At 40.1% G+C, this 24,084-nt stretch overlaps 1 protein-coding gene across 3 annotated transcripts in view; it reads left to right on the top strand.

Annotated features, from left to right (window-relative positions):
- The first annotated feature begins 3,141 nt into the window (after nt 1-3,141).
- RNF138 (ring finger protein 138) overlaps nt 3,142-24,084 on the top strand; it is a 35,413-nt gene continuing 14,470 nt past the window's right edge. Inside the window, exons 1-4 of one of the 3 annotated variants that reach the window (XM_045886877.3) lie at nt 3,142-3,252; nt 3,558-3,755; nt 18,038-18,203; nt 19,397-19,512. In XM_045886877.3, coding sequence (XP_045742833.1) covers nt 3,646-3,755; nt 18,038-18,203; nt 19,397-19,512 — 392 coding nt within the window. In that variant the 5' untranslated portion in view covers nt 3,142-3,252; nt 3,558-3,645. The other 2 variants (XM_064577778.1, XM_045886878.3) reach the window with 2 other exon arrangements.

Genomic DNA, 24,084 nt, shown 5'->3' with positions numbered 1-24,084 from the left:
CCTCTTTTAGTATGTTAATTACCTGGCCACGCCGACTTGGCTGAAGAGTTTTGCATATTGGGGTGGGGGGGGCGGCAATCGGCAGTAAGCAGCAAGGTAGAAAGGTCCATTCTTTCCAGTCCAAGGGTTTGTGGTTGGAAAAGAAAGGTGGAATAGGGGAAAGGTGTATTAGATAGGTTGAGGGGAGTGGTGAGGGTTGGGGAGCTGAGAGCACACTGCCTTATTGGTTGTGCAGAACCAAGCTAGGGGTCACCACTTTATGCAAATTCAGTGACACTGGATGTTTAGAAGGAATGACTCTCCCTCCCAGAGTGAGAGAGGAGAGGGCCCCAAGGGATGCCATGGACAGTAGCTGTGTTGAGAGCAGAGCAAGAGGGGCCTTCCATGTTGAGGATCAAGAAACTGAAAGAGCAGTAGAGATTCAGAGGGTTCTACAGTGTTGGTGAGGCTGAATCAACCAGGGAATGCCACAGGGCCTTGACCCAGCTGAGACAGGCAGGAGTAGTCTTTACCAGCAGGTACCAGCAGCAGAATGCTCAGCACACATTGCATCTCAGAGACGAGTCAAAATTAGCCTCCCTGCAGAACAGTCCAGCAAGAATTCAAAGGAGACCTTACAGATGTCAGGACCGAGATTCTCCAACAGTGTCTCAAGTTCATGTCAGCTACCCCTTGTCCTCCCTCTTATCATTCCAGATGCCATTTTGAGGGGGGCAGACTGAGAGAGATGGAATATTAAAAGCTTAAGTGTTTTAACCAAAATATAAAATAAATAAATTATTGCAACAGAACAAATTTATCAAGTTGGTGTAATATGTAGAGTTTTCCCTCTATTATCCAAAGGCTGAGGATATTTTATTTACACAGTTGAAGGTATTTTGAGATTGCCATAAAAATATCACATCATTTTTCATATGAAATGCTGCCAAGACAGCAGATTGTGTCTTTTGGCCATTATGGTTTATTTGTCTAAGCTTAACACTCAGAGGGTAACCACATTTTCCTTATACCCACATTTTTGATGGATTTCCACATACTAATAACTATATGCTTACATGTATCCCCAAAATGACTTCTTAGAATATATGAGGAAGTAACGCAAACGTTTGGATTAGGGCATGAGTAAAGCTGCCAGAGAAAGAGTGAAGCAAATAAAATTAAAGTCACAAAATTAATGTTCTGGTTAAGGATTGCCACTGTGTAAAGGGAAACACTCTATTCAACAGAAAATACACTTTACTTCCTAAAGTGGTCAAAATGAGTGAGATATGATTAGAAATCTACCATCAAAAAGGTGAAGTTTGAAATCCAAGAACCATTTTATAAATAAATTTGAAAAGTACCTGGACTACTGCTTTTTGGTGTGCCTCCTGTCAAGTGCTCTTTCTCCTCCCAGGAAATCTGAAGCTAAAATTAGCTTTCCTGCTCTGCTTCCACTAGTCTTTCTAGGGAGGAAAGGGAACAAAAGTACAAAATGTTGTAGTTTGGTAAACGGAATTAGCTGTTCATTGGACAAACAATTCAGTGAGTATTTTTCTAGGAATTGTCATTTTAAGATGCACTTTAAGACCCATTTCCTTCATCAGGTTTTCTCTAAACCCATACCAGTCTAGTCATCCCACTTCCCATCCTCATTATAGTCACTGTTTATGAAAAACAATACTTTGGCAAATACCATTTTTTGTCTTTTTATATTGTTAGACATCCAAGAATGTAAACTAGTTGAGAGCGAAGTTCATGACACCAGCATAACATCTAACAGTTCCCAAGACAACGTAGACAATAAATGACAGAATTGAACTAACTATTCAATGGCTTCTGTTTATGATTCACTGAGACTGTGGTGGAGAGCTTCAACGAAGCCTGGTAATGAAATCTTTTTTTCTTTTCTGAAGCGAATTGAGGATGCTTTATGATGTTCCAGATTTTCCTTAGCTCCTTTCATGTGGTTGTGACCCCATCTTACAGATTTATCAATTGTATGGATATATCTGGGAACCAAGGACCCATTTAAAAAAATAGAAACTTTTTTTTTTTTAAAGATTTTATTTATTTATTTGAGAGACTGAATGAGAGACAGAGAGCATGAGAGGGAAGAAGGTCAGAGGGAGAAGCAGACACCCCGCTGAGCAGGGAGCCCGATGCGGGACTCGATCCCGGGACTCCAGGATCATGACCTGAGCCGAAGGCAGTCGCTTAACCAACTGAGCCACCCAGGCGCCCCAAAATAGAAACTTTTAAATTAGTGAATAACGTTGGTGAAATACTTAGATCCATGCTTCTACCTCACTTTTCTTCAAAGCTATCAAAAACCAAAGGTGTTGGTGGTAGAAGACTGCATCTGCGACTGTAACTCGTCAGACTGTGTTAGGGCGAAAGTTCAAACCCTCTCAAGGGAGCTTATTTTTAATTTTTCCTCCCCAAAGGATCAAAATCCCATAACGGAAATTACTTGCTTCGTAACACATCTCGACAGACTTTCTGTCAAGGGCAAATAGTAAGGACCATACCTTTTACATTAGACAACGATATTTTTTGAGGAAAAATTCCTGAAAAACCCAATATATTTGATTGAAGCGGTGAGAGATGGAGTCCCGCCGGACGGAGACTGCGGGGGATGGGTACAGGTGGGCACCCAGCTGTTGATGTCACAACCTGCTGCGGGAGACACGCGCCGGTTGCTATGCACCCCGCCCTCTCCTCACTCGCTGTCCCCCTGTTCGTCGCCCTCTTGTGTTCGGTGACCCCCCGGGCTGCCTGCAGGCAGCGCAATGCCACGGGAGAGCTGCTGGAGGGGGCGGTGGGATCCCGGTGCACCATGAGCCTCGGGCCCGGCCCCCTTTCGGGCCGATGAACAGTGAGCACTCCGCTCACCATTCCCCTCCCGGCCTCCGCTGCGAAGGCGGCAGCGGCCGGACAAGAAGCCCGGGGACAGCGCAGGGCCGCTTCTCCACCAACCGCGCCTGGAAAGCAGCCCTCTCAGCCGCGCGGCTCCGGGACTCCTAAGTGAGCCGCTACGCAAGCGGAGCGGAGGGGCGGGGGCGGGGGCGGGGCGGGGGCGGGGCGGGGGCGGGGCGGGGGCGGGGCGGGGGCGGGGCGGGGAGCCGCCGAGCTGGGTGGGTAGAGGCCGGCAGCGGGACGGCTGTGCGGGCGGGAGGCGGGAGGCGGGGGCCGGGGGTGGGGGTGGGGGCAAAGGAGTCGGAGGCGGAGAAGACGGCCGGGGGCGGGACCGCGGCCGCCTCGTGGAGCCAGGTAAGGGAGCGGCCTCGCGCGGGAGGCCGCCGGCTGGGGACGGCTGGGCGGTCGCCTTCCTTCCCGGGCGGAGGGGCGGCCTCCCGCCTGCTCCGAGCCGGCGTGGAAGTGAAGGTGAAGCCACTGGCTGCTCTGTCCACCCCCGCTTCCCGCCTGGCACTGCCTTCCCGGCCTGCCCCAGGGGCCGGCCCTCGCCCGGCGCGTGCGGCCCTAGCGACTCGGCGTTCGGCCCCGCCCCTCCCCGCCCCCTTCCTGGCGCGAGCAGCTTCCTGACGCGATTCCCCTCCCCCTCCGGGTTCGCGAAGAGAGTCGGGCCCCGGGCTGCCACCGCCAGCTTGGCCGCTGTCGCCGCCACCGCTGCCGCCATCTCCTTGATTCCCCCCATCCCCCGCCATGGCCGAGGAGCTCTCCGCGGCCACGTCCTACACCGAAGATGATTTCTACTGCCCTGTCTGTCAGGAGGTGCTCAAAACGCCCGTGAGGACCGCGGCCTGTCAGCACGTGTGAGTAGACGCCTCCTCCCCCGCGCGGAGCCGGGTGGTCGTTTAGGCCCCGCATCCAGCCCCGGACCCTCAGCTGCGGCCTGGCGGGAGCAGAGCCCACCGCGACCTGCCCGAGCGCCCCTCGGCGTGGAGGGCGCGTTCCGGCCCGCCCGCCTCCCGGGCTCGGGGCCAGCTTCCTGGGCCGGCCCCTCTGCCCGAGCCCCCCGGCCCCCGGGTATCCCTCCCTTGCTTTCTTGCCCCCGGGGCAGTGGCCGGGCTCGTCCCGGTCGTGTCTTCGGGCCCGGGAGGAATTGCAGGGAACGTGGAGCCTTTTTGTTTCCTAGCAACCTGAGTGAAGGCTGGGGTGTCGAGTGTCAGAACCGGCCGAAGGTGCGGGCACCAGCCTGCTCCCCGCAGCTACCTCCTCTTTCTGACCTGCCCTGCTTTAAAGTTTTCCCTTCTTTGAGAACCCTGGGCCCATTCTTTCCAGGTCCAAGAAGTCTTACCTAACTTACCTTTCAACCCTGCTTCACAAATCACCCTGGACTCTCTTTCCTTTAAAATTCGGTACATGTTGGAATGCTCTAGAATGGGTTTTCTTCTCTCATGTTAGAACGGACAGGATTTCCGGGTATTGAAGTGATAGTTTCCCTTTGTTTTACCCTTCTTATTTCTTGGTTACTACGAAGGTGGAGATAGGAAAGGAAGATTGCTGTTCATGGAATGAACTGAAGATAAGGCAGTAACTCCAGGGGTGAGGGAGAACACAGAGGGATTAGGTGAGGTGGCATGGTGCTGTTTGATTTGGCATATTTATAGGAAGAACTTCGATAATTTTACAGACGCTAGAGTGTCAGTAGGGGTTGGCAGGAGCCCTTCTTGTAAAGATACATAGCACATCTGACAAACCTGGCTGCTGATCGGAGTCCTTGGGGAACTTTTTAAGTAAACATCCCAATACCCAGGCTCCATTCCAGATTTACAAAAGAATTTCTGGCAGGTGAAGCTTGGAAATCTTTATCTGAAAAAATACACTCAGATTTGAAAGTTTTGTGTGCTTGCAAATAGCTGAAAAGAGTAGAACAAGTTGATAAATATATTTCTCCTTCGACTTTTTTTTTTTTGGAGAGATAGGTTCTGTAATTTTGTAAAGAATGGATTGAATTTGGGGTTCTTCAGATATTATTGTTTGATACTCATTTTTCTCACTCTTATCCTCAATCTTTTCTTTTTTTTTTTTTTAAAGATTTTATTTATTTGAGGGGCGCCTGGGTGGCTCAGTCGTTAAGCGTCTGCCTTCGGCTCAGGTCATGATCCCAGGGTCCTGGGATCGAGCCCCGCATTGGGCTCCCTGCTCCGCGGGAAGCCTGCTTCTCCCTCTCCCACTCCCCCTACTTGTGTTCCTGCTGTCGCTATCTCTCTCTCTGTCAAATAAATAAATTTAAAAAAAAAAAGATTTTATTTATTTGAGAGAGAGAGAATGAGAGACAGTGTGAGAGGGAGGAGGGTCAGAGGGGGAAGCAGACTCCCTGCCGAGCAGGGAGCCCGATGCGGGACTGGATCCCGGGACTCCAGGATCATGACCTGAGCCGAAGGCAGTCGCTTAACCAACTGAGCCACCCAGGCGCCCCTCTTATCCTCAATCTTGACTGCACTTTTTTACCTTACTCCTATTCTGCAGTTGTTGTGTGAGCTAGGAGTATGTGACTTCATTATAGGAGTTGTGCCAGTTACGTTTTGCTATGTTGTGGGAGGTGAATGACAGTCTGAAATTGCTTTGTTATTTGATTCAACAAATGCAAGTTATTAAGAGAAATATTTTGAGATGTTCAGTGCACAATGTATAACTTTTTGGCCTTTAATCTGTCAGTATTCATTATTGTAACTTGATGCCTTTCCTGTGCTTGTGCTGGCAGTGGGTGGACAAAAAGGAGGGTAGGAGGTCAGAGTGAGAGGAAGTAGGTGTTTCTGGACAGAATCGTTTCAGTTACTCTTTGGGTCATTGACCTCATAGAACTCATTGTAATCTTCAGCTCTCCTTAAAATTCCATGCAGTTTGCTCTAGTTTACTTCCCTTGTGGGACATTTTACATCAGACTAATGTGGCTTGACATCAATGGTATGGAAAAGAGAGTGGACATGATTGTTGGACCTTTTTCTAATCATCTCTTTGGACTTGGATGTGGTTAGACTAGATATGGAAATGTAGAGTAGATTTTGTTGATACTGCTTTATCACCCTCCTCCATCCCCTCCTTTATCAACCCATCTCCTACCCCCCTCCCCCTCCAAACACACATAGTTGCTCTGAGATTCAATGAATTAAAGAAGGCAGAGGGGAGAAAAGTTTTATTTGGAAGGGATGGTAATGGTAGAACAGGGTCTTGATTGACTGGAAGGAGTTTGGTGGGGAAATATAATTATTTAAAATAATAAAATTTACTATGTCATTTGCTCTTCCTTTTTCACAAAGGACCAACCTGTGCCTTTAAAAATATTTATGTTTAGCTACAAAATCAGTTTTTGATTCACAGATAGTAAGAAATGAGGTGATAAGGGCTTTGGGTCACTATGGAGCTGTTAGAAAATGAAAATTTTTCATCAACATTTCAACGACAGCAGAGGATTTGCCCACTGACTATTCTAATGGAAGGAACAAGTTCATTATCATTAGAATAAGTTCACCATTTTATAAATTTCTGTATAATCCCCATTTATTCCTTCAAACAGCAATTGTTGAATGTTTTCTGTATGTTAGGTACAAAGCATATAAATAGTGCTGTTTCCCTGGGGACTGTTGATAGTCTAATGGAGAAGACCTAAGCATGAATGTGACTGATAATGGAAGTGATTTAGGAGGAAAATTTTATGTGAGCATTGAGAGTACCTGTCTAAATCAGCCTATGACTAAAGGGGAGATTTCCTGGATGTAGTAATACTTTAGGTCAGAATTGGTTATTCAGGGTTTGTTGGGGAATACCCTGATTGGGTTTACAGCATATGCAGACACAAGGAGGGGTTACAGAGGATGACTGTTTCCAGGCTGAAGCCGAAGGATGAGTGTAGTAGAGATAGAGTTTAGAGGTATTGGCAGGAACTTTCCGTGTAAGCCAATTTGAGCTTTTTCCTGAAAGCCATAGAGACCTATTCAGTAATTTTTGGCAGAGGAGCAGCATGATCACGTTTCAATTTTAGAAAGTTTACTTTAGTAGCAGGACCCAGCTTGGTGTAGTGGTGAGACCAGTGAAGAGATGATTCATTGCTGTGTCAAAGAGAGAATGGTTAGAACCTGAATTAAGGTAATGATAGTGGGAATGGAGAGGAGAGATTCCTGACATTTTGAGGAAGTCAATGTAAGATTTGATGATGCCCAGTAGATAAGTGTATATATGTGGATCTGGAATACATGGAACTAAAGCTGTGAATATGGATGTAGCCACTGAGGGAGGCCTGTAAGTTGGAAGATAGCAGAGGGCCTAGATAGGACAAGTGCTGGAGAATGCATATTTAAATCTGGAGTGGAGAAAAGTGCAGTCTCAGAAGAATGGACAGGATAGGAAGAAATCTAGCATAGAGTGTGACGGTATGGAAACTGAGAAGAATTTTAAGGAAGGAGTGTTAGTTACCTTAGAATGATCAGATGTAGTATTTTAAAAAGCAAGTAAAGATGAATTAAGAGTATTAAAGTTGAGGGGTGCCTGGATGGCTCAGTGGGTTAAGCGTCTGCCTTCAGCTCTGGTCATGATTCCAGGGTCCTGGGATTGAGCCCCATGTCTGGCTCCCTGCTCAGTGGGGAGCCTGCTTCTCCCTCACCCTTTGCCCCTCTCCCCTGCTCATGTTCTCTGTCTCTTTCTAATAAGTAAATAAAATCTTTTAAAAAAAGGAATATTAAAGTTGAGCAGGTATTCAAAGTAAGGTTTCAGAAGAAGGTACAAACTGGCATAGTCGTAAGGTATTTCTTTCGGTGTTTTCATTGGTAATCTTCAAAGGCTCTTTGAACCAAACCTCTCCTCTTTCCTGTTTTGAGTGGTTAAAGGAATAACTTTTGTACATGGTTAAAAGTAAGCTCCATCACAATGAAAATTACATGTAATAAGTTGATGCCTTGCCAAACTCTTAAAGATGGAATCTTTTTTTTTTTTTTTTTAAGAATTTATTTACTTGAGAGAGAGAGAGTAAAGAGAGCAAGGGGCAGGAGGAAGGGCAGAGGGAGAGGGACAAGCAGGCTTCCCGCTGGGCAGGGAGCTCAATTCTAAGACCCTGGGATCATGACCTCAGCCGAAGGCAGATGCTTAAACAGCTAAGCCACCCACGTGCCCCTTAATGATGGAATCTAATCTGTTTTGGGGCATCTCTGTAAGGAGGCATCTTTAAAAATGAGCTAATATAAATCAGCTTTCACTTCTTATTAGGCATGTGCTTGTATGATTATCAACTTGCTTTGGGTTGTCGAGTTCTTACATTTTCTGTTTATATTTCTTATTTTAAAGATTTTATTTATTTGAGAGAGAGAGAGAGAGCATGCGCACTCACGTGAACTAGGGAGTGTGGGGGTGGGGAGGGGCAGAGGCAGAGGGAGAGGGAGAAGTAGGCTCCCTGCTGAGCAGGGACCCTGGTGGGGGACTTGGTCCCAGCCAGGACCCTGGGATCATGACCTGAGCCAAAGGCAACTGAACCACCAGGCACCCCACATTTCTTACCTTTTTAACAACTTTATTGATACCTTGTTGTTTGAGCAGTCATGCTCTAAATAATTTTAAAATTTCTTCCTTCCTACAGACTTGTTATATTCTTAAAGCCAGACATATAGGTTCTTGCTGTTTTAATAAATGCTGCTCCAGACTGTCTTTTTTCTTAAGGGTTTTAAGACTTTATCCAGATTCTCTTGACAAATATTTATAAAATGACATAATTAGAAAACAACTATGCTATTTACTTACGTAACAGAAGGATGACTTAGTTTTAAGTCTAACTTAAAATCTCTGATTTTTTTTTTAAGTTTGTTGTTTTGGGGAATGATTTTGACTATAGACTAGAAAGGTAAAAGGTGCTAGATTTTTAGGTAAGATGTGTATATATATATACACATGTATATGTAGGTGTGTGTGACACACATGGAATATTATTCAGCCATAAAAAAGGATGAGGTCTTGCCATTTGTGACAACATGGATGGTGGACCTAGAGGTATTATACTAAGTGACATAAGTCAGACAGCGAAAGACAAATACCATATGACTTCATTTACATGTGGAATCTAAAAAACAAAACAAATGAACATATAAACAGAAATAGACCCATAAATACAGAGAACAAACTCATGGTTGCCATTGGGGGATGGCCTATATAAGTGTAGGGGGGATTAAGAGGTACAACTTTTAGTTACAAAATAAGTCCTGGGGATGAAAAGTACAACATAGGGAATATAGTCAATAATATTGTAATAATATTGTGTGGGGACAGATGGTGACTACATTTATTGTGGTAGGCATTAAGTAATGTATCTAATCACTATGTTGTACACCTAAAACTAATATAACATTTTATGTCAACTATTCTTTAGTAGTATAAGAAACCAAAAAAACCCATTTTCAAGAATACCAAAAACTTACTTTGATAATTGCAACTTTCTTTCCAAAATTAAAATAGTTTTATTTTTCTATTTATAAAAGTGACATAATGCAGGGTGCAAAAAGATGTGAGGAATGAAGTGAAACAGTCACAGCACCCTAATTCTTTCTAAAGGTTGGCTGGCTGATTGATGGGTTTGACTGATTTATGTGTCTTTATCTTTCTGTCATCTATCTATTAATATTTGATTGACTAGGTGGGATGATATGACATGTGCTGTAAGAGAGAACCCCAAGCAGACTCCATGCTTAGTGTGAGCCCACTGGGGCTCAGTCTCACAACCCTGAGATCATGACCTGAGCGGAAATCAGGAGTTGGACACTTAACTGACTGAGCCACCTAGGCGCCTATAACCTTTTTCTTTTGATAGTCTCTTTGGGACATTTGTCCTTATAAATTTTAACTATTTAAAAAATGCTGGATTTTTAATTAATTAATACTAAAATCAGGAGCGTTTTGGATAGGAAAGTTTTTCTCTTCCAATGTCTGTTGATCAGCCTTTTGTTAGGAGAATGAGTAAGAACAGAAATTCATCTGGCATCTGCTAGTTTAAAATTGAAGGAAACTTAAAAATAACCTTTTACAGGGGTGCCTGCGTGGCTCAGTTGGTTAAGCGACTGCCTTCGGCTCAGGTCATGATCCTGGAGTCCCGGGATCGAGTCCCGCATCGGGCTCCGTGCTCGGCAGGGAGTCTGCTTCTCCCTCTGACCCTCCTCCCTCTCATGCTCTCTGTCTCTCATTCTCTCTCTCTCAAATAAATAAATAAAATCTTTAAAAAAAAAAATAACCTTTTACAGTTTTCAAAAGCTATACAAGTGTAAAATTACTGTAAGTTTGATAACTATAGCATCTGCAGGCTTCCTGCAGAGCAAGGAGCCTGATGCGGGGCTCGATCCCAGGACCCTAGGATCCTGACCTGAGTCGAAGGCAGACACGCTTAACCGACTGAGCCACACAGGTGTCCCGATGTATCGTGTTTTTTTTTTTTAATGTTTTATTTATTTATTTGTCAGAGAGAGAGAACATGAGAGGGGAGGGGCACAGGGAGAAGCAGGCTCCGCACTGAGCAAAGAGCCTGATGTGGGACTTGATCTGAGGACCCTGGGATCATGGCCTGAGCCGAAGGCAGATGCTTAACCGACTGAGCCACCCAGGTATCCCTGTTTGATGTGTCATTATTTATTTATCCAATTTCATATTGATGAACATTTAGGTTGTTTCTAATCTTTTGCTGTTACAAATAATGCTGCAGTGATTAAACTTGTATAAATACCATTTCACATGTGAGAGTTTTTCCTGTAAGATAAATTCTCACAAGTGAAATTGCTGGGTCAAAGGGTAAATACAAGGGAATTTGTCAGCTCTGTCACACAAGGATGATTGCAGCTCTAGGGGAGTGTGTTGTACATGGGAGTTGCCTATGGTTTTGATTTGAAAACTGGATTCTGTCATTGAGTTAAGTGATTTAACAGTTTTGGGATTAAGGTAAGTTGACATTCATTGCTTTAACAAATATTAATGAATGCCTCCTAAGTGCTCAGCTGGCTTATAGTGCTGGGCATACAGTGGTGAACAGATAGATACGATATCTGCCCTTGAAGCTGTCGTTGGTAAGACGTATTTTAATTCAAATAAACACTTGGATAAACTTGTAATTACAAACTCACAGGTTCTGGGAGGAAGAGAGAGAGAGAGAGAGAGAGAGAATAAGGAGGAGACCAGATCTAGGGTGGTTGATGGGTGGATGGGGAGGTAATCAAAGACCCTTTCTGAGATCTGAGTGATATGTAGGTGTTAATTTGTGGAGGGCTATGTTTGTGTGTAGAATATTCTGGGAAGAGGGAACATTCTAGGCAAAGACCCTGAAGTAGAGGGAACACACAGGGCCTTGTATTTTAAAAGAAATATCTTTTAGCCTTCAGCCTCTTACAGGTTTCTAAACTTTTCTTTTTTTAAGCCTTAGTTTCCTCAATGTAAAAAAAAAAAAAAAGACCATTTAAAATATTTACAGTGTTATTTTTAAAGAACTCAAGATAATGAATATAAAGTATCTGGAACTCTGCCTATCACATTTTAAGTACTCAATAAATAGTTACTGTTATTTGTATAAATGTTACAATCTTTGCCACAAAATTGGGGTAACTTGCAAAATGCCATTAGTACTATAAAAGTATATCTGTATTCCAACATCTTTGCCAACTTTTTTTTTTTTTAGCATTTTATGCTAATTTAATAAGGTTTAAAATGGGGGCGCTTGGGTAGCTCAGTAGGTTAAGTGTCTGCCTTCAGCTCAGGTCATGATCTCAGGGTCCTGGTATTGAACCCCTTGTGGGCCTCCCTGCTCAGTGGGGAATCAGCTTTTCCCTCTCCCTTTGCCCCTTCGCCCCGCTCCTGGGAGCTCTCTCTCCCAAATACATAAAATCTTAAAAAAAAAAAAAGTTCAAAATGGTGTCTATTTTTTTAAAAGATTTTATTGAGAGAGAGGGAGAGGGCATGCACAAGCAGGGGGAAGAGGGAGGGGGAGAAGCAGACTCCCCGCTGAGCAGGGAGCCTGATGGGGGACTCTATCCCAGGACCCTGGGATCATGACCTGAGCTGATGGCAGATACTTAACCGAATGAGCTACCCAGGCGCCCCTCAAAATGGTTTCTAGAGGTCACTTTAAAATCTAGTTTTTTAGTTGCTAGCAAGGCTGTATGCATTTTTCCATATTAAATTTATATTTTTACTCTTCACAGAGTGCTCTAAGTGTATTGTGATCATTTCTATGGCTATATTTTAGTGATTATTGTATATTTATTAAACTTTAAATTGTTTTTCTATTTAGTGCTTTCCTTTTGTGCATTATTACATCTTATACATTCGGATTTAAGATATTTGATTCTCTTTATCTAAGGTTATGATGATATTCAATTTTATTTGTTGAATCTCTTATTTTTTCCAACTTTTGGACCCACTTGGAATCTACTGAAATATTTAGTGTGTGTGCTTTTGAATCTTAATTTGACATTCTTATTCATTTCACTTCAGTATTTCTTCAAGGGCATTCTTTTTCCATTGTTTTAAAAACCTTTTTAGTATATTTGAATTCTTTTTTAAACTTTTTGTTTATTAAGCTTTTATTTAAATTCCAGTTAGGCAACAAACAGTGTAATATTAGTTTCAGGTGTACGCTATAGTGATTCAACACTTCCATACAACATCCGTTGCTCATCACAAGTGCACTCCTTAATACTCATCACCTGTTTAACCCATCCCTCCTCTAACCTCCCCTTTAGTAACCATTAGTTGTTCTCTATAGTTAAGAGTCTACTTCTTGGTTTTCCCCTCTCTCTTCTTTTCCCCATGCTCATTTGTTTCTTAAATTCCACATATGAGTGAAATCATATGGTATTTGTTTTTAGTATATAAAGGCTAATGATGTTGAACATTTTTTGTGTGCTTATTTATCATCTGTAGAGTCTTAATGTAAAATCTTGTCTCTTCATGTCTTTTGCCTGTGGTTTAATTAGATTGCCTTTTTATTTTTTTTAAGATTTTATTTATTTATATATAGAGAGAGAGAGAGAGAGAGAGAGCGCGCGCGCGCATGTGCACAAGCAGGGGGAGCGGTAGGCAGAGGGAGAAGCAGACTCCCCACTGAGCAGGGAGCCGGACATGGGACTGGATCCCAGGACCCAAGCCGAAGGCAGATGCTTAACCAACTGAGCCACCCAGGCATCCCATAGATTGCTTTAAAAAAAAAAAAAAAGTATTTATTTATTTGAGAGAATGAGTGAGAGTGAGTGGGGGGAGGGGCAAAAGGAGAGGGAGAGAGAGACTCTCTAGCAGACTCACTGCTGAGCATGGAACCCATCGCATGGGGGTTGATCTCAGGACCTGGAGATCACAACCTGAGCCAAAATCAAGAGTGGGAAGCTCAACCACCTGAACCACTCAGGCACCCCTAGGTTGTTTGCTTTTTCACTGTTGAGCTTTGAGACTTCTTTATGTATTCTAGATACTATACTTTTGTTAGATAAGTGATTTACAAATGTTTCCTTCCAGTCTATAGTCTGTCTTTTTATCTTTTTAGTAGAGTCTTTTGCTTAGCAAATGTTCTTAATTTTTATGAAGTCCACTTTATCAATTTTTTCTATTTAGGATGTGCTTCTAACATTAAAGCTAACTCTGTGTGGCTCTGGTTTGTGAATATTTTCTATTTTTTTCCTAAAAGTTTTGTAGTTTAATGTTTTACATTTAACTCTGTGTGTTAGTTTCCTAGGACTGTGTAACAAATTACCACTTCCTTGGTGGCTTCTAATAACAGATATTTCTTTTCTTTTTTTTTTTTTTAACTTTTTATTTATCTATTTATTTGCCAGAGAGGGAGAGTACAAGCAGGGGGATTGGCAGGCAGAGGGAGAAGCAGGCTCCCTGCTGAGTGTGGAGCCTTGATGTGGGACTTGATCGCAGGTCCCTGGGATCATGACCTAAGCCGAAGGCAGAAGCTTAACCGACTGAGCCACCCAGGCGTCCCCAGAAATTTATTTTCTCATAGTTCTGGAGGGTAGAAGTCTGAAACTAATTTCATTGAGCCCAAGTCAAGGTGTGGCAAAGGTGTCCTGAGGTTCTGGAGGCCACACCATTCTAATCTCTCCTTTTATCTGAACATAGCCTTCTCCCGTATGTCTGTGTCAAATCTCCCTTTGCCTCTCTTACAAAGACACTTGTGATGGCATTTAGGACCCATCTGGATAATCCCAGCTAGTTTCCCCACCCTGAAATCCTTAACTTTAATCAGAGCTGTTGCAATATAAGGTAATATTCACTTGTTCTGGGCATTAGAAAGTGAATATATCTTTGTATGGCAATTTCCCAGTTTACTACAGTCTGACCTGTTTCAAGTTAATTTTTGTATAAGGTGGCCGACTTAGATTGAGGTTCATTTTTGTGCCTCTGGACGTCCAGTTGCTCTAGCATCATTTATTGAAGTCTGTCTTTTCTTCTTTTAAATCACTTTTTGCACATTTGTTAATTGTTTTTGCTTTAAATTTTTCTTTTAAATTTTAAGTAAATTCTGTGCCATACATGAGGCTTGAACTCATAACCCGAGTTCGAGTCATGTGCTCTACCGATTGCTCCAGCAGGCACCCCAATCATTTTTGCTTTTTAAGATATATTTTTGCCAGTCTTTAAGACATTTCAGTATCTATTTAATAAAGTCCTGTTTTGCCTTTATTTATTACGTGTATTTCCACTAGAAATTTTTGTTTCTTCATTTATTGTCTACATTTTGAATACAAAGTCCAAAGCTAATTTTAAACCTGATTACTTTTCTTAGTTTTTTATATGAATATTTTTCATTTTTTGACGCTATAAATAGTCTTTAGTAATGTAATTATTATTTGGAGAGTTTGTATTGTACAGTTGTTATGTGTTGTAATTTTGGGGGCTAATTGAGTATTTTCTAACAAAACAGTTTTGTCTTCTAAAGTGATTTTTATTTCTTGCTTTTCTATATTTTATGCCTTTACGTCTTGTTTTTATAGCCATTGCCAATATTTTTGAAAGTGGTAAATAGAAATTACTGTATCTGTTTCTACTTTTTAGTAAAAATTCATTCAACATTTAAGCATGTTTTGTACTTTATAAAAAGAGAATCATATAGTTGTGCTCTTTTAAATCTGGCTTCTTTAGCTCAACATTATATTCATCCATATTTATTCTCACTATAGTATTTTATAGTTTTCATTTTATGAATATGCTACAATTTATTCATTCTTCTGTTGATGGACATTGTATAATTTTCAGCTTTTGGCTATTACCATAGTGTGGCTGTGAACTTTTTAGAAATTTCTTCTGATCATATATGCAGTTCTATTGAGTATAAACTTTAGAATGGAATTACTGGGTTATAGTGGATACTGTCAGTTTTCCAAATGGTTGTATCAGTTTGCATTCTAATAGATCAAATGGGAGTTTAGGTTGGCTCACATCCTCCTCAACACTTTGTATTTTCCACCTTTTTCATTTTAGTCATTCTGGTTGGTATGTGGTGTTACCACATTTTTACTATTTTAGTTATTAAATCAATGAGTGGGCTTTGAAATTTTGCTTTATTTTATCCCCTTCCTGTAAATACAGTGTTCATTTGTGCATCTTGGTTGTTCAAGATCTTTTAATATTCTGGGGCGCCTGGGTGGCTCAGTTGGTTGAGGGACTGCCTTCGGCTCAGGTCATGATCCTGGAGTCCCGGGATCGAGTCCTGCATCGGGCTCCCTGCTTGGCAGGGAGTCTGCTTCTCCCTCTGACCCTCCCCCCTCTCATGTGCTCTCTCTCAAATAAATAAATAAAATCTTTAAAAAAAAAAAAGATCTTTTAATATTCTATGTTTGTTTTATTTATAATTAATTATTAATTTAGCCAGCATATTGACTGATTTGCCTTCTAATAGTGTTCTACTTCATTTCTTTCAAGTATCATTTTTATGCATGATTATGTCTTTGTAATGAATTTTGCTGGTATGAACTTTTGTTGACAGTTTTTGATTCCTTATTTAAAGACAAAAGTTTAGCTTAATAATTTGGTGACAGTTTTACCTTCATCTTTTTATTATTTCTCTTTGATAGCTTATTAGACTTGGCTTCTCTAATGTTACTTAGTCTTTTTCTTTGGCTCTTCCTATCAACACTCCTTTAAATGTTTATACTTCTCTAGATTGTTTCTTTAGTGCTCTTTGCACTTCAACTGCTCTCCATATTTTTCTCCCTAATTTCCAGATCTGTATTTCCGGTTGTTTACTGGATATCATGCATTGAGATTTTTGTAGGTACTTTGAATTTGCACCCATCTTTCCTCTGTCAAACCAACTCTTCCAATATTTCTTAACTTGTTAATCCAGTCGCCTTTTACTCCGTGTTCTAGGTTAGAAATTCTTATCTTTCTTACCTCCCACAAGTAATTGTCATAACATTCTGTTGATTTTGTTAACATGAGAAGCTCCCTATATACACAGTCAGGAACTGAGAACTGTGTCTCTGAAATAGAGATCCTCTGTTTCTCCTACCCCTGCCCTAGTGCAGACCCTTTCATGGTCTAGACTATTGCCCCAGTTGGTCTTGCTTTTTTTTTTTTTCCTGACTCATCTTCTTTTTTTTCTCTTTTACAGTCCCTTTGATTACAGAATGCAAACACTGACTAAAACAAAGAATTTAAGTTAAAAATTTATTATTCAAAATTTACAAAATATATAGACAATTAAATTTCAGTTTTTAACAATTGAACTTAAAAATGATGGTTTTGTAACTTTGTGTTTTTATACTTTCTGAGATTATTAAAGCTCTAAGTGGCACTCAGACTTTTGGGATGCCCTCTCTGTAAGGATTTGATAATACTGACGAATTGTTACCCAGAAATGTAGAGTACTCATTTCTTTATATCTTTTCTAATACTGGTTATTATTTTTAAGGCTAGTTTTTAGTTTGACAGCTAGCTGAAAGATGGTATCTCAGCCATGTTTAGTTTGCATTTTCTTGATGAATTTTTTTTTTTTTACTAGGATGAATATTTTTAATATTTTAATTTGTGGTCTTAATTGGTAATCATATCAAATGTATGTTAGTGAAATTAGCTACTATTTATGGTGCACTTTGTAACTGTCAAAAATACTGTGATAAGCATTTTACTGTATTACCCATTTTAATCCTTTGAACAGTTGTTGGAACTGTAGGTACTTTATGGATGAGGAAACTGATTGTAGAGGGGAAAAGTGTCTTGTTCAGTGCTAGTTAGGAAACTCATTTTCTGGGATCTGTTATTACACTATTTGCTCTCAACTTTTAGAGGAAGAAGATTGAATATTTGCATTTATAGGGGATTGGATTAAACTTATATGTACTCTGGACCCCAGATGCAGATGGCTATGATTTATCTAGTTTTTTTTTTTTTTTTAAAGAAAAATGATCAAGTTGGTATTTGATTGCTTGCGTTAGGAGAGAAAAAATAGATTTTAGTGAGTTTGGTTCTAATTAGAATGTTTAGAGATAAGCTGGAAGGGTCCTTAAATATTTCTCAAATTCTGTTCCGTTGCACACTGTTGTGGGAAATTTTCATATTTCCGCACAACATAAGTTTGGGTAATACTTAACGTTTTTCTTAGCAGAGAAACTTTGTTTATCCTAGAACTTCCCAAATCAGTTTGTGCACAATTTTGTGGAAATAGGTGGTGGACCTATTCATAGCTTGTGGAATATCTCAAAGTACATCAGTTTGAGACAAAAGCTGATGTGGTCTATTCTTTCATTTTTATAAGGGGAGGAAATGGAGATCCAGTGTCGCTCGATGTGTTGCCTAAGATCACACTACTAAATGACACAGGATAAGCCAGTCATTCCTCTGTACCACGCTTCCTCTGATAATGTTATGTAGTGTTAATACTTATTTTTCATATATTATGTTAAAAAGTTTAAAGCATAATTGAGTGTAGTTTCTTTATATTCCCATTTAGTCTAATTATTAGCCTTAGACTTGGAGAAATACATGTATAGTTTTTAAAATTCTGCAAGTTATGTACATATGAATAGCTTACCTCATTTAGCCTAAATATAAATCTATAACCACTTGAGTGTGTTTAATCATGGAAATGAAAAGAATCTTTTTTCTGTAGTTAACATGTCACAAATGTTTGGTTTAGTTTCTGTAGAAAATGTTTCCTGACTGCAATGAGAGAAAGCGGAATACATTGTCCCCTCTGTCGTGGAAATGTGACTAGAAGAGAGAGAGCATGTCCTGAACGGGCCTTAGACCTTGAAAATATCATGAGGAAGTTTTCTGGTAGCTGCAGATGCTGTGCAAAACAGGTAGAGTAAATGTGACATAGCTCGTCTTTGAAAATGAAGGTTCTACTCTACTTTGAAAATCAAATTCCTGTTTGAGTTTTCTTGGTAGGTGCTGGTTTGAAGTGAAAGAAGTTACTTAAATTGGGTAGAAAGGCCAAAAAATCTGATTATAGATCTTAATAGATCATAATCTTATTGAGAACAGAGACTGAAAGATACAATCTGTGAATTTGTCATAATTTTTAGCATGGCATTTTTCTTAAAATAATTGCTCATTGATTACCTACTAAATGAACTAAATGAATAAACTGGCATTTAACTCATTTAAACCCCATTCTGGTACAAATTGTGATAGTAGCAGCATCCTTACTGCAATTTTGAACATAAAAATGGGCCAAATGGATTTATGGTCAAGGAACTCTCTAGCTGCCCACTTTACTTGTGTATTTATGTGTTTAAGAAATCACAGAATATTTTGCAGAAAACTAAGTTTTAAGGAACAGGTGAGAAAATCAGGTGTTGGCAAATAACTGGCATTAATTCTCCAGTCTGGATTTTATTTCTATTCATTTGAAGAGGGAGTGAAATAGTGAGGGGTGGTTAGGCTTTGAGTATATCCATGTGTTCATGGATTTATTGCAGCCACTTTTTCAACAGCTAATAAAGTCAGTGAGCAAAACCAGTTGCTATTTCATGCATTCACACAAGTCAGATCTGCTTTTCCATCTCTTTGAGGGAGTTGTTAACTGACAGGGCAATGAAGTGAAGCTGGAAAATACACTTGAGAGATTCAGGCTCTACTCAGTGAGAAACTGAAAAATGTTCCAGGTGTTAACCTGGGAACCTAATTTTTTTTAAAGCACTTTCTAACTCTGCCAGGTTGCAATAAAGAATAAAGAAATGCCCAATACCCTAAGGCAAACTTATTACTGCTTTTGATTTACTTTTTTTGGTCTGTTTTTAGTAACATAGTTTCAAGTGTAAAATTATTTGTTAGTATTTTTTGCAGTGAGTTCACATCTGCATCTAACGGACAGAAACTTATTATTTTCAGCTTCTACTTAAGAAATCATTTACTTAAAAAAAAATCTTGTTTAAATGGAATATTTAGTTGGTTATATTTATCTTGCTTTTCTCCTATTGACAGTACCTCAGATCTTATAACTTCTATTTGAAATTGAAAGTCACATTACATTTTGATCAATAATTTACAGATTAAATTCTATCGCATGAGACATCATTACAAATCTTGTAAGAAGTATCAAGATGAATATGGTGTTTCCTCTATCATTCCAAACTTTCAGATCTCTCAAGATTCAGTAGGGAACAGGTAAGCCATATTTATTCTTTTTTTTTTTTTTTTTTAAGATTTTATTTATTTATTTGACAGAGAGAGACACAGCGAGAAAGGGAACACAAGCAGAGGGAGTGGAAGAGGGAGAAGCAGGCTTCCCGCGGAGCAGGGAACCCGATGCGGGGCTCGGTCCCAGGACCCTGGGATCATGACCTGAGCAGAAGGCAGATGCTTAACGACTGAGCCACCCAGGCGCCCCAGCAATATTTATTCTTAAAAAGAGAATTTTTATATTTGAAATGGAATTGTTTGGGGAACTATATGATAAGGTGTTTTTTGTTTTGGGGTATGTATGTGTGTTTAAAGTATTTTGCCAAGTAACAGATCTATAACATTTGTCTTCAAGCTTGTTTAACTCCTGTAAGATTTCATCTGGGAGAGCATCTTTATGATATACTTAAGTTTATGTTATTTAAAAATAATTCTAAAAAAAAAAATCTACATTTCTTTGAATAAAAAACAGAGTTGAAGGCTGTTTTCTTTTGCAAGTGAAATTACTTGGAAACTAAAAATCCCTTTCAACTAAAATCTTTTTTTGTTTTGCTATCTGAGAAATAGAGTTGTTCGAAATTTTAATTCTCATAATAAAATGTCATGTAAAAGTGAGATGTAGTATATTAAATTCTTAGTTCTATTTTAGTCCCCCCCTTTTTTATTTATTTATTTTTTTAAAAGATTTTATTTATTTATTTGAGACAGAGAGAATGAGAGAGAGCACATGAGAGGGGGGAGGGTCAGAGGGAGAAGCAGGCTCCCTGCCGAGCAGGGAGCCCGATGCGGGACTCGATCCAGGGACTCCAGGATCATGACCTGAGCCGAAAGCAGTCGCTTAACCAACTGAGCCACCCAGGCGCCCGTCCCCCCCTTTTTTAAACTAGATTTTGGTTTGCTTTATCTTATTGTCTCTGATGTATATATATTAAATATTTTTATGAAGTGTACTTTACACAGAGTAATGACCAAAGTGTACATGTATGATTTTTAAAATAGAGATAAAACAAATATCCAGTTACCCACTATAACCCAGATTAAGAAATAGAACATTCTTTAGGGTCTTAGAATCTTCTTGTGAGCCCATATCCTTTTGAACCACATACTCCCAGAAGTAACCATTCTCCTCTTTTTAGGTTATTCATTCCCTTGCTTTTCTTTGTAATTTTATCACCTATGCATGTATCCCTAGATGACGAAGTGCTTAGTTTTTAAACACTCAGTAATAGCAAGTACACACATAGTTGTGTAAGGAAAGGCAGGATTGGCAATAGTGTAGAAAGGCTCCTAGGAGACTGTGTTAAGCAGTCTCTTAAGATTTCATTTGAGTAGCATTTCATTTCATGTGTTGCTAATTTTCAGTAATTAACCACTCTTAAGCACTCATACAGTATGCTTCTCTATTCCTCATATAAAACTGTTCTAGTCTTTAGTAATTTTCTGATTGCCTAGTCTGCAATTCTCATTTTTCTTGGTTAGTGTCATTGGATGAAATGGGTCACTCCTGTTTTGTAATTTAAAAAAAACACCTTAGATTCCTTCATCCCAGTGCTTCCTTTATTATTGTACTTTTTTAAAAAAAAAACCTTGGTACATGAAAATTAGTAAATTTTTTTTTTTAAAGATTTTATTTATTTGACAGACACAGAGAGAGAGGGAACACAAGCAGGGGGAGTGGGAGAGGGAGAAGCAGGCTTCCCACTGAGCAGCGAGTCCGATGCGGGGCTCAATCCCAGGACCCTGGGATCGTGACCTGAGCCGAAAGCAGACGCTTAACGACTGAGCCACCCAGGCGCCCCTATTATTGTACTTCTGGTATATTGAAATTCAGTTTGTTATTAACCCAATAGATTATTCTTAAGTGTGAGGTAGTGTTTGTCTTGTTTAACATTGTATCTCCAGTTCTTAGCAAAGTTCCTGGTATGTATGATTTATGTAATCAATGCTTGTTAAAGGACCAGAGTTTCTTCTCAGAAGTCTTGCTGCCTTCTCCCTTACTTCTCAGATCCAAATTGATTCCTGATAGCAGTATTCCTCATCTGTGCTTTTCTTCTAACACTATTATCACTTCCCTAGCTTGAGCATTCATCATCTCTCACTTGAACTATTACAGTAGTCTTTTTGTTGGTGGTCCTCCTCTAACCTGTTCTACATACTATTGCCAAAGTGATATTTCACAAGTGCAATTCTGAACTCTTTCTCCCTTTCCTTATACCTTCCTCCTTGTACCTTGTCCATGACTTAACATGACCCCTAGCAGTGTTTCTCGTCCTGAATTGAATGGGCCAGTAAGGACTGTGAACTACCCTAAACTGCCAGATGTTTTGTGTATGTGTGTTTTTCTGGAGAAAGAATGTTGAGATTCTCAAGAGGTTCCATGATCTAAAATCCAACAACTGTTTTATCAGACAGAATTCTTTATTCTAAAGCCCTTTCTGACCTGGCACTTGCCTTGCCTTTTTTAGCCTTTCTCTTTCTTGGCTAACCATCATTGCATCATATGTCTTAGCTATGTTTAATTATTTGTACCATTTCCTTGCCATCCTTGATAAGCAGTATAAGTTAGCGATTTTAAAAAAATGAACTCTTGGCATCAGACTGCCTGGGACCCAGGCTCTTTCACTCACTAATTGTATGATTTTGGCAAGAAACTGCACCTCAGTTTTCTCATCTGTTTTAAAAAGGGGGATGGTAATAATACTATTTGTACCTCATTGGGTTGGGAGCCAATAAATAGATTAATAAAGGCAAAGCACTCACTGGACTTTTTCTTCTCTTTGAGAATTTAGACCAAGTGTTAGTCACTCTGTAAAATCTTCTCTGACCTCTGGAATTTCTTCCCTTTGGTACAACTGTTCTTTATTTTCCAACTAGGCCCTCTGACACTTTATTATATTTATTTGTTTACTGTCTTTTTAAAATCTAGAATGGGCTTCTTGGTCTTACTCCTTTTTATATCCTGTGCAAAATTCTAATTGTAACAGAAAAATTGGGTTTGTGTATGAATTATTAGTACAGAAATTGGTGAAGGAAGGAAAAAAAGTTTTTTTTTTTTTCCTCTTTTTGTTTTTTAATGGCAGGAAATAGAAGATATGAAGCCAATATAGTCAAGGTCTTGGGAGGAGACAGGTAGTATGCTCAGATTAGGTATTTTGAGGAAAATTTAGTCCAGGGACTATTTTCAAAGAATAAGGTGTTGGGTGCACAATGTGAGCAGCTGGAAATCACAAGTAGTGAGTGATGTACTCTGGGTCTGCAAAGCAGGGGAGGGGAGGAAGTAGATACCAGAACTTGGAGAAAGTAAGCTGTACAGAGAGAGCAGTTAGGAGGAATGCAGCCAGCTGAGGCAGTTTGGCTAGGAAGGAGTCTGGGAAATAAATATCCTAACTCTCCTCTTGTTTTACCGTCCCAATTGCCTGCTGGGCTGAACCCAACTGGGAAGCAGGTGAGCCTACTGATGCAGGTTAGTCTCTCAGTACACAAAGCATGGTCAAAAATGGAGGAGAGAAGATCTGGAGAGGCAGAAGATACCCAGCATATAAAGATTTCAGTTAGTAGCCAAATATATTGTAATACCCTATCAACTATGTTTCATAGCTTCCAAGTAGCTAGTTCAAAGAAGAAAGTATCCATTATGTTGCTAACTTAGTCTATGATATTGTAAACAAAATAGTTTCTAATGAAAACCACAGCTATTCCTGACACTAAAAGAAATAATACTGAATTGATTTTGCTCATAGCATCCTCAAAAGAAGAAACTATGCAGTTAAACGTCATCTTTCCTGTGATAAATAGAAAATAAGTTATATAGGGCTGTAATTTAAAGGCCTCCTTCAATGTAACATATGATAATTCCTTATTGTTGTTAAAACTTTCCTTCCAGGGGCTTTTCTCTGATATTCTGGCTTAATCTAGGTGTGGTGGTAGAATGGAGAGGATCTGTATATTCATGCAGTTCCCCATGAAGATTATTGCTAGCAGCTAAGCTTTTGATGAACAACTTAGTTTGGAGAATTTAAGGTCTTACTCTTTGTCGAGTAACTGGAGAACAGATAACATTTTATATTGCTGATTAAGAACAGAGCCATATAATAAATAGCTGAGCAGGATTTGGTGGCATTTTATGAAAAGACATTAGACTGCTCTGGAAAAGTCAGAGGACTGCCTAAGAGTAGAGCATGCGTTTTCTCAGAATACAGTTCACAGTATTCCCTCATAAGTACAAATGGATGATTTAAACTCTTACCTCCATGGCTGTGGACATTCTTTTTTTTTTTTTTAAAGATTTTATTTATTTATTTGATAGAGACATAGCGAGAGAGGGAACACAAGCAGGGGGAGTGGGAGAGGGAGAAGCAGGCTTCCCGCTGAGCAGGGAGCCCGATGTGGGGCTCGATCCCAGGACCCTGGGATCATGACCTGAGCCGAAGGCAGACGCTTAACGACTGAGCCACCCAGGCGCCCCGGCTGTGGACATTCTTAAAGTGGTGTTTGCATGTACCTATCTCAGCAGTAAAAAAAATTTCAAAATAAATCCATAGATCATTTTATTAATTC

This window comes from Mirounga angustirostris, unplaced genomic scaffold (genome assembly GCF_029215605.1).
Source record: "Mirounga angustirostris isolate CCGP_5_RB_7025 unplaced genomic scaffold, mMirAng1.0.hap1 SCAF_14, whole genome shotgun sequence".
Taxonomy (NCBI): Eukaryota; Metazoa; Chordata; class Mammalia; order Carnivora; family Phocidae; genus Mirounga; species Mirounga angustirostris.
Note: the sequence above shows the minus strand (reverse complement) of the source record. Positions and strands in the feature narration are given on the sequence as shown.